Source organism: Dermacentor andersoni, chromosome 1, assembly GCF_023375885.2.
Source record: "Dermacentor andersoni chromosome 1, qqDerAnde1_hic_scaffold, whole genome shotgun sequence".
Classification (NCBI taxonomy): Eukaryota; Metazoa; Arthropoda; class Arachnida; order Ixodida; family Ixodidae; genus Dermacentor; species Dermacentor andersoni.
The window spans coordinates 147,858,969-147,872,948 of NC_092814.1; the positions used below are offsets into that span (position 1 = coordinate 147,858,969).

At 45.4% G+C, this 13,980-nt stretch overlaps 1 protein-coding gene across 2 annotated transcripts in view; it reads right to left on the reverse strand.

The window, feature by feature from the left end:
• LOC126544844 (luciferin 4-monooxygenase-like) overlaps positions 1-13,599 on the reverse strand; it is a 31,338-nt gene extending 17,739 nt beyond the window's left edge. The window contains exons 1-4 of one of the 2 annotated variants that reach the window (XM_050192354.3): positions 13,349-13,599; positions 9,475-9,655; positions 6,222-6,429; positions 3,628-3,734 (exon numbers count right to left, since the gene is read on the reverse strand). In XM_050192354.3, coding sequence (XP_050048311.1) covers positions 3,628-3,734; positions 6,222-6,429; positions 9,475-9,645 — 486 coding nt within the window. In that variant the 5' untranslated portion in view covers positions 9,646-9,655; positions 13,349-13,599. Of the gene's footprint in view, positions 1-3,627; positions 3,735-6,221; positions 6,430-9,474; positions 9,662-13,348 lie in introns of both variants that reach the window. The other variant, XM_050192353.3, reaches the window with a different exon arrangement.
• Positions 13,600-13,980: the final 381 nt, after the last annotated feature.

Here is a 13,980-nt window from a genome sequence, read left to right on the forward strand (position 1 = left end):
AAAGAAGAAATTATGTACCAAATGGTGGGATCGAACGTCGGACCCTAGCACACCAGCCCAATGTATTTTTTTTAACCTTACATGGTATTTGCTGCATCATGTATAATAATACTATATGTCAGAAACGTGCAAGCACTAGCCAATACATCACATATTAATGGCTCAGAAAGGACCTATGAATCACGATGTGCACACCATGCACCAAATAAAAACTACAAGTTTTGCATTTAGGGTGGCTGCAAGCCCCTCATCAAGAGGTGGTACCAGTTCGGCAGAAACTCTGTTAGGTCATACATGTCCTTCAAGTGGCCAATCATTTGAGCGTACAAAAATTTCGACGAAACAGTGGGCTCAGCGTTTCGGGGTAACATGCATGTCTGCCATTAGCTATGTAGTACAATTAGGAGAAACATATCAAATGGCAAAGTCTTTGTGAGGTGCAATCATGTTTGGGATGGCTATGCAGATTCCAAATAAAGTCTTTGATGAAAGTCATTTGAAGCACACCCCAAAACAATATTAACTTATGAAGCAATGCTCTATAGTTTCAGGTACATCATAAAAGCGACAAATCGCAGTAGATACAAAAATTCCTGTTTATGCAGCCAAGTTTTCACTGGTAGCGTTTCACTACGCAATTAAAAAAAAGCTGTTTTTGTAGATTGGAACAAAGGCATCTAGCGGACTAGCTGAAGTACGTCATGCCCTGACAGACCAGTGAATGTAGAATGATAAAGGGGAAGTGGGAAAATTGCCGACGTGAAATTTTTCTACAGTTGTTTTCTCTACACTGTTTTCTCGAAGCCCGCGAACACACGCCAAGTGCCTCGAGCGGCCACTCGGGCGGCAATTTTGCGTGCATTTGCAGGCTTCTTTCCCGCTCGGAAAAACACTTTTATGTAGCACGTATTGAGCAATAGAAACCAGTATCGGGAGTTTTTCATGTCGCTCTAAAATTTTACCGTTGACACTTTTCATGCAATTATAATATTTGAGAAGCTGATTATTTATTATACTAAATATAAAGTTAGGCGGAATAAAAAAATAATTTGAGTATCTCCAAGCGACGGCAAACATTACCTTGGTCCTGTCCAGCTCCGTGGCATTCGCATATTTTTAAACTCTGGCTAAAGTTAGCTGGGACACCTTAGATACTGAGCCCGTGCACGGTGTTATTTACGTGTTCCAACAGTGAACAACATTCTGCAGGCTTGGGCTCTTGTGAAACTCCGCGACCGGCCCCTGCCAAACTCTGGGCTTTTCGACTCTCCTTTGTCTCGGGTAGGGTGAGATCCCTATCTCAGGCTTGAGATAGAGATCTGTACGGTTGAGAACCCTATCTCAGGCTTGAAGAGGACGCGCTCCGTACGGGCGAACCACGTATAAAACACGACATCACCTAAACAATGACACGCAGAGTGTTCGTGGGCGCCACGAATGTCTAGTGCAAGTGATACTCGACGCAAAACTGGAAATCTTATCCTCCGGATAATAAGGGTATAGCTATCACTGTCACGCTTTAGACAGAACTGCGAGCTTCCCTCCTTCAGTACAGGAGACTTACACGTGCTGTGACCACCAAGGAACAATAGCAGAGTCTCCTTCGGCAAGTATACCACACGAGTGTTTTGTGCTAGGTGGGGGAAGGGGATGTCACAGATGCATTGGTTGTTTGATGTGCTACAACATGTTTTCTGTGGGTTCATGGAGAATACATCTTATTGCATACACTCTCCGCAATTTCGCAGAAGTGTTCTGAAAGCGTGGTGAAAACCACATTGTGCGAGGCATGGCACTCGCACAATGCGCAGCGTAAAGCTATCGTGCATAAATGAACAAGTGACAAATGGAAAGAAACTGCTGCTTTCCGCGTCAATTAGTATTGCTTTAGAAAAACGACGCCTGGTTAATGGCGCTGCACTTCAACGCCTGCTGAAGACAATGACTGAAGCACATCACAGCTGTTCTTAAGAAACAATGGCATGGGAGTGGCAACGAAAAACTCTGGCGAAGGCGGCGAAATTGGGTACTGGGAGCATCGTAGGGGGGGGGGGGGTCGAAATCAAGCTGCTATGAAAACGCAACAAAATCTGCAGTGACGTGCGCCGAGGGTTGGAGATGAGTTCAGATATTTCTCTGGACAACTCCTGGGGTACCTTCCGTTGGTGACGCATTTCTTCAATGAAGCTGAATTTCGAAGTTATCATTAGTTTTATCATTCGCTGGGACCACTAAGGAAGACGTGAGTGTCGTTAAGATAGGAATTTGATTAAGAACACATAATGTTTTTTTTCTCGCTTGTATATGATGTACTAATTGCTATGTAGATCAAGTCAATTTTTTCCCACCCGCTACGAGGAACAAGTGCCAGTGCTGAATCAGAGCACAAAGCTTGTATGTAATATCTACTAAAGATAATGCATCTGACTCAATGCTAGTGAATATATTGATGTCACATTCATAAATCAGTCATCTATGGGACGCCCAATCGCATGGTGAAGTACCAGAATTATCATCTGCGTGTTTGTGTTCCGTTGTTTTAATACGTCACATGGTCTGTAATCTTTGAATGGTTTCCTAACGGACATCTTTCCGTACACCGCGCGCTTATCGAGTACGGGGGGTTGGCGGACGAAAAAGTGCTGTGAAAGAATATACGAATTTTCCAAGCTTCCCTATGCTGGTCACACGTAGTTGATTTTCTTAAATACTATATCTTTCCCCGCGCTATAGCCTTTCAACTCTTCTAACGCCTTTGTCCCATGAAGCCCCCTGTCTTATTATCATCCTACGCTCAAAATTGAAGCAACTACCGCCGTGGCATCGTTCAAGTCAGGTTGTTAAAAATAGTAGTGGTGTAACGTGGTCATATGTATTTCAGAACTAGAGGGATCACTGCAGGCCACACTTACGGCATCTTTCAGAACAAGGTCGTGTACGTCCAGGCTCGCAAATTACAACGCATATAAATCGCGTTCTCGGATCCAGACGCTTGCACGGTAACTGCGCATTTGAACAAGCGCAACGCAGCTGCCGAGAAAAGCGGCTGAGTTATGATTGCTCATATTTTTTTAAACATTTATTTACTCGCCGACTAAGCATAAATGCAGCTTTTTGTGCACAAGACGAGGACAGAGAAGAGGCTAAGACACACGAGCGCAGTCTCTTCTAGTCTTGTGCGCAAGAAAGCTGCATTCATGTCCTACCAACATGCCCAAACAGTCACCTTAGTGTCTAAGCATAGCTTTGAGCAAGTGCCCCAGTTTTCCAGAAATAAAAGCCCCTCCAATCTCCAATCAAGTTTCCTTTTTTGAAGGGCATTTGTTTGACAACGCTCGAGATGATTATTGGCAAGAGCCATCTGTATGTTAATTTTAATAGTGGTGCCAAGCACCATGCAAAAAAAAAGGCTCCCCTTTGTAATTAATTGGCTTTGTCATACTGCTAATGTGAACACGTGCATAAGAAATACTAACGGAAAACGTCATCTTACAGTCTCTACGCGAATTAAGAGGTGCTGACGATGTCGTGATCTTAAGTATCCTGTATCAGCTTCGTCGAATACTGATAACTGCAATCTGTGATTAAAATGCTGCAAGACGAGAAATACACAATAATGTGACGTACCTTGATGGACGGAATTTCCTTCTGAGCAGCCACAACTTTGTCCACATTGTCTTCGTCACAAAACACAACGCTGGGGCTGGAATCTTGGAACTGGTAGCAGCACTCGCCTACGAGAAGAGGAAGAAACACGTGGACTTGCAACGGTCGCTTTACGATGCATGAAAGTAGGCCTGCGTGAGTTTCACACGTCCAGCGCGGCGTTCAAAATTGCATCGAGATATCCCGCGTGTTGGGCACTCCATTCGGCGTCTTCCTTACTTTCCTCATAGCAACGCCGCAGGATAGATTAAATAGAGGAATAGCACGATTCTTCGCCAATGATTCGATCGAATTATAGAACTAAAAACACACACATAATGTAACAGCGCCATTTTGGCGACTTTGAACCAGGATATAAACCGAGAGAGAGAGAATGGAGGAAGGAAAGGCAGGGAAGTCAACCAGACTTTGTCTAGTTCGCTTCTCTTCGTTTTATGTCCTCACCGCCCAAAGCCGCGCTGTTACATTTTGAATAACGCAGAATCAACTACATCAATATTTGACGTGAAAACGGACTTCTTTAAGTGCTAGCTCACTGTTATTCGTTGGACGTAAACGTGCATGTAGAAAGAGTGCATGTAAAGAAATTTGTGAAAGGGAGGGCTGGACGCCTCCCCGCTTGTGCCATGCAGTCCCTCCTCGTGTTCGTCAGGCCACATTGGCGTTTCCTGCCGTTGGTGTAACGAACGTGTTCGCCTTTTGCGATGGTCAGTGTGGGACAGGGGCAACCCACGTGCTTTCACTCATAACCCAGCCGAATCTTTTGAACGTGCACATAACCGACGACATTGTAAGATGCATTTAAAGCATTCTACGGTGGCCTTCTAAGCAGACAAGTCGCAAAACACGTAGAAAGTAAAAGATACAAATAAGGCCGCATCGTCAATGCTGAAACACATTCGCTCAGTGAAAATCGTATTTCAAGATCGAGTGTTTGGGTCATGCTATGGCCTCCGAAATCACGCGCGCATTGCCATAGCATGGGAGCCATGCTTACTCACTTGTTATGATTATCACATGCAGCATGACCATTCATCCTGTCGCCCTCACTGCTCCCCGTCCTACTTGAAACAGAAAGGCAAGCACGTCTACCAGCGCCCATATTTTTACCTATCCGGCACGAAATTCCCAGAGAGCGCGGGAGTGCTGCTTTGAGCCAACGAAGCGTCAAATATATTGCGTTGTTTTGAAACCTCAGACATTAAATTATCTAAAACTCCTCGAAATGTATAGGCACATTTTACCAGGGCATCAACGACTGAAAGAAGTGAAGCGGTGCATGTTTTGAGAAGTTGCCCACAGCCGCCATTGTGCTATAGAAACACGCATGTTGAAGTCAATGCATTTAACTTGTACGTGTGAAAATCTGCCGCATTAATCAGAAGCCGGTGATGTACATAAAATCATTAGCATAAGTGACTATTGGTATTCCACGTAAAGCCAATATTTTTATTCCCCACCGCGGTGTAAATGTGCGGTGCAGTGCGGTGAATGGCCCAGAGATGCGCTGTGAATTATTGGGACCTACTTCCCGTAAGCCGAAAGCCTGGGGTTGGCAAACGGTAGAAAATATTGGAAACATAATGTCAGCCTTACTACTTACAGGGCTCGTAAATCCAGAGCGCATGACGGGAAAATAAGATTTAGATATATAAATAATAGCAGTAACAATAAAAGAAAAAGAATTAGGCAGATATCTTCTCGAAAAAGAGACAGGTAACAACACTATTTCCTGTCGTCATTGGATGGAGGCAGGATATAAATGGATGCAATCGCCCTCGTGGCGGATTATGAGTGATGGAAGTAGCTCGCCTAACTCTTTGTCCCCATAAACCATCTGAGTCGTCCGTTTTTTTTTTATTATAACCCGTAAAACTCTTTCTCACTCGTGACACCTCCCCCACTTCCCGTTAGCGCGGTAACAAAGATGAAAAAAGAAGTTAATGGTGCCCTCTTGAAAAACAGCGCCGTGTTTTATCGCTTTGATATCATGTCCCTGTTTCCTAGCACTGGCATCGCATCAAGTGAAACCAACAAGCCGAACGCAATGTGTAAGCAACCACCAAGGAAGAAACACACTCGGAACAACACTATGTGAGATCGCGTAGCTAATGCTGAAAACAAGAGGTCGCCTGGTGCTCAGTTAAACGAGGTGATAATCACGCAAAATGCTGCATTTGTACTGTAACAGAAAAGAAAGTAATATATGGCGAAGGAAAAGAAGCAATAAGAAGAACGAATAAGACGGAAGTAAGAGCGCATTTCCCATTTCGTGCTCTTATTTATCGGCCTCTGTGCAGGCGTTTGTGCAGCATTGCAGTGTCAGTGCTTGTTCATATTGCGTTTTCCTTCCTCTCTACCTCAATTCTTTCTATCTTCAACTTCTACTTATATCCCCTCTTTCCTAAAGAGTTGGCAGGCGTTGTGTCCCTTCCAGTGGCATGCAGTTGCCAGCCTGCTCCCTGGCCATTGCCCTGTCCGTCCGCTGTACAGTATATTCGCTTTCCTATCGAATAATATTAGTAACACCTTGCCAACAAATGTGCTTCACTAACGCTGCGAAAGGTTGGGCTTTGCGAACACGACGCGGCCTCCGGCGAGCACAACACCGTAGAAAGCGACGATGGCGTCCAAACTGGTGGCGCAGTGGAACCCCGCCATGTCTCCCGGTCCGAAGCCCAGGCAGCGCAGGCCGGCGGCCACGCGGGAACACTGCTCTTCCAGTTCTCCATAGGTGCACTTCTCGTCCGTGCGATTCTCGATCTGTGGTTGGGGCAAAATAATAAAAGATAAGGAGAGACGTAATAAAGACAACGAGCAAAAGATACGTGCGGGCACCAGCTGATAAGCCCTGGCGCTTCGCCCAATTCACCCACTTTCTCTGGAAGCGAAGGTCTACAGTGTAGGAGGAGTCACGCAGAGGTCCGCATTGATTTTGGCACCGATAACTTTTTGCGGGAGTGCTTAGCTCCCCTGGAGGACCTCCTTGTTTCTTGACGTAGGGTAACGTATTCGTTGACAGTGCGATTTTATTCTTGCACTGATGCACCTAAATTTAAGCGCCACTCTTTTGTTTCGATAGTATGCCACGGTGGTGTAAAATTGTTTAAATTTATTAAATGTTGAATGTTTAAATTTGTTATCTTAACGCTCAACAAATTCTGGCCAGAATGCATGAGGCTTCTTACAATGTTAATACTATTTAAATACTTCTGCACGGGGACTGCGTAAGTATTGACACTTACATTCGCTATGGAAGTGACACTTTCGAAGCATTTCATGTTCGTATCGCGCTGTCCAATAATATCCAGCAGTGTGCATGTATACAATGTTCGGTGCACTGCCTGAATGCATAGTGCGATTCATTGCGTTAAGCGGGATCTACATTCGATGCTTATATAATGTTTTCAGGCGCACAGGGAATACTGAAATCGAAAGTCGACATTCTAACGGCACTCTGAAAAACAAAGGAATCTTCGCTGGGGCCGTAATGGTGATAAGAGTACACGCTGTTGCAGGTTGCTTTTCAGCGATAACGGAATAGAGGAAGCGTGCCGTGGGCAACGCTACGTCCTTCGCTTCCGTTATCAATGCCGATATCCAATGTTTCTCTTTGAACAAGCTCACCGAGGATTGCACTGAGAGTGTTCTGGGTCACAATGGCGAATCGGTTTAGAAAAACTTGCACTGGAATGTCTCAGTGCATGACTGTAAGCGGAGGCTCGTGTGTTCCGCCTTACGCTATTATCAATGTCATCGCCCTGAATCCAACGTTACGGCTTTTCGTGATGCCACCATAATTACAACATAATGACAACAATAGTTCACTTATGAAGGCTTGGTTCCCTTAGTATCCGCCACGATGGCTCCGTGGATATGACATTCTGCTACTGAGCCTGAGGTCGTGCGTTCGATTCCCAGTCGCGGCGGTCGCATTTCGATGGAAGCGGAATTAATGAGCAGTCGTGTTCCCAGCTTTGATTGCACATTAAAGAACCTAAAATTGTCAACAATAGTTTGAAGTGGCTCGCCACGGCGTCCCTCATTACCTACCGCGCAATTCCTGGATGTTAAACCATGCAACTTTCCGTGCTTTTCTTTTTCTTACACCAACTGCGTGACTAGCATCTTTCGGCCTTGCACGAGAGGAAAGATAGAAAAATAATATTTACGTTAAAAAATTAACTAAACGCTACACCATTGGCATCGAATGCCTTCATTATTTCGCAACCTAAATCGTTTGTAAAGAAGGTTTATTTTGTCCTGTCTCGGCTTTCTGGGATTAAGAATGTTCTCTGCTGCAGAAAAATAAACTCAGTTATATTAATTACTTTCCCGTGAACCTAGAGAAAGATAAAAATGTTTAATGATAAGAAGAGCAGCGATGTCGGCTTGAGGTATATTCCTCTAGCCAGCTACCCTGCGCTGGGGGAAGGGGAAGAAAAAAGGAACAAGATGGGGGATGATGACGAAATAGGTGGAGAACACCATGCGGATGTATACTGAGAGCCTAAATTCGAGACACGTGCTTTTAAAAAAGCAACAACAACAACAGCTAAGGGCTGGATGACCCAAAATAAAATTTAGAGCACCGCCAAGTATTTTTGGTAAGTATGTAGGCAAGTCTACTATACGGGGTTGTTCCTTTTTCTCTTTTTGGTTGCAGAATTTGAGCAATATGACACGCGCTCTGGCAACGGTTGGCTAACGAAGCGAGCAAGAGTAACATGGAGCAAATGTCGGTCTTGCTGTTATTGAGGCCAATCTCATAGCACGCAGTCTATATCGATTCAAACAAACGACATTGTTGGAACCGTGGAGATTCAGTGTGTCGCATAAATTGTAAATCTGGGATTGCTGCGCTGAATTTAGGGTGGTGACGTTGACATAAGTACCCGCTGGAATTGTGGCGATACAAGAACAGAACGCGAGCGTCTGAAGAACCCGAGTGTGTGAAGTTACAAAGCGAAATATTGGCACATTTATTGCGCATTCACTTTTTGGGCATTAATTTGGCAGTCAGAAGAAAAATCTTGTATTATTTAAGAGGTTAAGAAAAGGGGGCATGTTTTGGTCATGCCAGACGTTGAAAAGGAGCGTCACTGTGATGTTCAAGCATCAGTTTGGCGGTGCGGTGAAAATGACGCTTTTTACAGCTAAACAGCTTTTAGTGGTTCGGTGCAGGGTTTCCGGATTCTCTATGCGCACGTTACGAATATAGCTGAGTGAATCGCCGTAGGGTATGGGCCAATGCACTGCTTGCAGGAGTGCTCGCAGAGATTACGCCACTAACACGCGCTCCTATAGCGGAATCTTTTGCTACAGTTCATTGCGAAAGTTCTCAGAAAAAAAAGCACACAGGATGGCAGAGTACATAGAACTGTCAATTTATGATAGCATGTCTGAACACAACGAGTTCAGACCTCAGCAAATACTTGCACAGTATCGAGTGGGTTTCGCGCAAGACTACGCATATATATTAGCAGAAGGTTTATTTTTAAAGTAAGTGTACATGCTATTACCTGTATATTACACGGTATGCATTGAACACATGCACAAGTCAGTGTTAATGCGTGAGTTTTTTGCTTCATCACTGCTTAATTTTTGCTTGTTTTGCACTAATCTGGATCGAACCCGTGGAGAGCACGCTCAGTTTGATGCTGCTGCGTGGTACTAGCATATACATGTATTACACTGTATTGTCATTAGCTCTCTCTCTATCTCTCTCTGCGGTGTGGTGCATAGCGTTCCAGGGCACTCAATCGGCAATTTTGGGCGATGGAATACCCAGATGGTGCGCGCACTCACCAGCGCAGTTCGGTCGGCAAACTCCTTCCATGCGTTCCGCAGGCACGTGGGGAAGTCACAGTCGGGAATAGGAGGCTCTGGAGCAGTGGAACGCACGACATTGTCCTCTATCACTGCGGCCGGGCCACGCGGTGCTTGCTGGGAGCCCTTTTGGTTTTGCCCGTCAGTCATGTTGTTCTTGCTGTAACTGGAGGCATGCAGCGCAAAGTAAAAGCAGGGCCTAGGTGTAACGGCACATATACTGAGTCCGACATGATAAAACATTGGGTGGTAATCAAGAGATCAGCGCATGGAAACCGACCATAAAGGGAAAGAAACATGCTGATACTGGCGTGGTATGTTCATGTTTTCAGCTTTAGTACACTCTCCATCTATCTGCCAGGCGTGTGAACATTCTACCGTGCATTTCACGAAACACTAACCATACAGTTTCCTTGGGCAGGCTCCGCAGAAAGAGACCAAGCACAACTTATGTTGAGGAGGGATGCCGTTAATTTGTCCCGGTTACAGGAGTGCTACTTGAGCTAGCTGCCGTCACACGAAAATCATCGAAAGACGCTCGAACTCGAGACAAAAGGGAACACATACGTATAGGGCGGAAGAATACGGGAGTTAAAAATGGCAGAGAGGCGACCTTCCACGATAGAATTTAGCTGTGGCGGCACGCTTGAGATGGATAGGGTGGGTTTGCTTCACGCACGTTTTTGACATAACCTGCTAAATTTTACGATTACCTCAGTTACTATATGCCTAACAAAGTATACTAACCGAAATAATTGAAATACGCTATTTCAAGTATACGCAGGAGCCTCGAACACAAGTGACCTTTCCTTGCGTTTTATACTCTGGGTATACAGCATATATAGGGTAATTCTTTATATCTGGTTTAATATTTTCTTTAAATCCAGGGGTTACAAATCGGTCATTATATTTAAAAATGAAAACCGCAGTCTCAAGCAAAATTACGCCCTTTGGGTCGTATCTTGTCACACAGCAATAAACGCCATTTGCCTTGCTTGCGTTTCCTTTCTTGAAAACGCTGCGCCCGCTACTTTCCTGTCGAGAATGCTCTGTCATGCTGATAACGCGCATGCTGTTCGTAACTTAGAAGTACCGGGCTCGCAGCGTTAAGGAAAGAAAATGCCGACAAGACAGATCGTTGTGTGGCAAGATACGTCCCAAAGGGTGAAACTTTGCTTAAGAGTGCGGGGATAAGTCAGGGTTTCAGTGTCGGCAGCCCAAAGTTCGGAGTTTTCCTGTTAGCTTTCAGAAACGACGAACACAGGCAACGTCTTGTGCCCAATTTAAACAAGCGAAACCACCCATAAGGACATATATTGACAAGGAGAGCTACTCGCAAGTCATGTGATGAACGCATATCTGTACAAATACTCGTAAGCAGGCATTATTTGCACTTTTCAAAGAAACCACATAAGCAAAAACAATAAATAGAGGCGTGGTAAGCGATCTTTTGTATACTTCGATCTCTGTACTTTTTTTTTTTTTGCCAAATGAGGGGAAAAAAACGCGAATAGTAGTGCACACGGGCATGCTTCGCACGAGATGTGACGCGTTTATTTATCTCGCAAGCCTTCTGGCGTAAATTATCATTTCATTTTGAGAATTTCTGTCTATCCTAGGCCTGTCGGGCCTTAGAACGTACCTTAATTGGGTCATGTCACGGCGACCGTTCGCAACGTAGAGCAACGTCAGCAGCGCCGCGTTCTCTAGATTTGGGTATAGTGCGCGGTGGCGTCCTGCCAGGCCAGCACATGAATGATGTTCTCGGGGCTTCGTTATCATCCTTCAGAATGCACATCAGTAGTTCAGCAGAAATACGTAGTGAATGAATGATTCTGAGCTGGGCTTTCCAATGAGGATCCAAAACCGCGTGCCGTGCCATCATACATTAAGCCTAATGTCGTCATTATCCTGGACATTTTGTTCAGTGTCCTGCCCCATTGCAACGTCCTACTGGTGCCCAGCAGAAAGCGAGCGGCTTGGCGCGAGTTACGATTGACGGTGAGCGGCGGCAACTTCGGTGGTACTAAAATCTGCTACGAGCCAAACACCGTCATGGATTGTCTGGAAACAGTCGTAGATTCAGCTCCATGTGCGCACTGGGAGAGTCAATGGCGTCAGAGGGGGTTGCCTCGCCAAGGCTGGCTCCCTCTTACGAGTTTTCTTTCCCCCATCTAGACGCGCGAGGCGCACAATTATATGTCGGAATTAATTATATGTCGAGTGAGATTCCTTCGCTTGTTTTCAACTCTGAATGGTGGCACAATGATGAGACGTGGCTTTTCGACATCGGCATTGCATCTTGCCCTTTAGGAAAGAGCGAAACTTCTTGAAAAATTGGGTTTAAGCCTATTTTCATGAAACTTGTTCGTGGTGCGAAAATCGGGGATTATGGAGTTTTACTCGAAAACGAAGGATGCTAAGTATGTGTAATTGTTTGAATCTTATTGATCAAGTAAACAGCGCGAATATGTTAACCACTACAAAAAATTGGTTCCAGAAATTCGTAGGGGAGAGACGCCGTAGTGGAGAGCTAACACCGCGACTACCGCTGCCGGAAATCGTATCCGCAACCACGTGCTCAACAGTAGAATGCAATGGCGACATAGCCATCCTGCCGGGAACTAAACTATAGGGGGATGGTTATACCAAAAGTTTGGTTAAAGCTAGGGTTACCTAATCGTAAGTACGGCAAGGAACCTATACAGGCGGAGCAGCACACTGCATATATAATGTAATGCTCATACAGACAGACTGCACCGTGCACCCTCCGTTTAGATGGAAACGAATCCTGAAACAGCTCTACTACAACACGTGGAAGTTCCTCTTACTTCTTTTGTTGGCTGCCGAACACGAGCAAATGACGCAGCCTCGGATATTGAGAAAGCCTATACAGTACAACATGCAGCACGAAGGAGGCAGAGGTCTATGTCATCTCGCCAGAACATAAAATTGGCATGGAACGTGAACTCTTGCCACGAGGGGCACACAGTGCTCAACCATTGCTCGGAAGCCTTCACGCTTCACCAGATCGCACGTGCATAAGACGCGAATTAGGCACTCGGGAACATTCTCTGTGAAATGAGAGGACAGATGTGGCGGAAAAAGAGCTGCCGAGCCAGAAAAAAAAAAAAAAAAGGTTGTGCGATTGTTTTGTCGCAGTGTGTGCAAGTGATCTACCTATACTATCGATGGATAGAAGATACGGTTTACTGGAGTCGTCGAGAATCCTTGTAGCTTGATATGCAAGCGTCCTTAAATAAAGATAAATTAGGGCTATGGCATGCAGGTGCAAGCGCAGAATTATCGAATACTTCAGTTCAGCCCTGCGTGCTCTAGCTGCGACGTGTACACTGGTACCCTCGTGTCTCCAAAGGTCCATAATCTTCTTTTGCTGGCTTTACCGCGTTAGTGTAGGATTGTTTGGCCTCTTCGCTGTTACCTTAATAAAGAACCCTCGCTGATTACAAGATTAGCCCACTGTACAGCATGTAGGATTGGGCATTAAACCGGCAATACTTTACACCATTTGTTACGCCCATTTCTTTTCTTAGTCAACATCGTTTTTGCGCTGTTTATCCGTCATCATGCAACTGTACCAACCCGCCCAACTTGCCACATTTTTAGGGAATGCTATGTGTTGTCGGATAAGCACAAACAATAACTCACACATTTCTACAAACACAAGAATATCACATTGGTCATGTTAAAGTGTGCTTTCAGTGAATGTTTTATACGACACACATACACATAGAGTAACTTAAACAAGCAATGCGCCCATCACAGGTCAGGCCTCAAATCCGTTGGTGCCAAGAATTGGATATCTGAAGGCGAGACAGAAAGTGTACCTCACCTGTTCGAGCTCAAGTCCGCCCTATTTCCACCGTTCTTTCAACGGCTTCGATTGAGGTGCGCTGGGATATACACTACGACAGCAGTCGGTAAGAGTGCCGTGTACGAGAGATAAGAGCACCAGCCGTCAGTTACAGCAAGACAATCACTCTCGTTTGCGGCCTGGGCGATGAACGCTTCCGATAATAAATCGGCCCTCCTACGGAAGCACGCTCACGACGTCACGCCAGAATACCCCGGTGATCTACGCACGCGCGTGTTCGGCCCGTCAGCCCGAGATTGCGCGGATGCAGTTGGCAGCGCCGGAGCGGTTCTCGTCGTCGGCTCCGACAAGCACTGTTTGCTCGGCGATACGTCTAGAACGAGGACACTCCCCCATTGCCAGATGGCCTGGGGACACTCAACCGGAGATGGCTGCGCCGTTTTTCCTCCACGAGTGGCTGAAGGATACTTTTGGAGCACGAATGCTGTAGGAGAAATGGACTGAACCTTCTTGTACAGTTGACTCAATTTACTGACGCGCTACTATAACATTATAGACTTGTATTTTATTATTCCTGATCACACGTGCCCATAAGTGGCCCATAAGTGTAAGAATGCCCATAAATAATGAATAAAGCAATTGATAATACA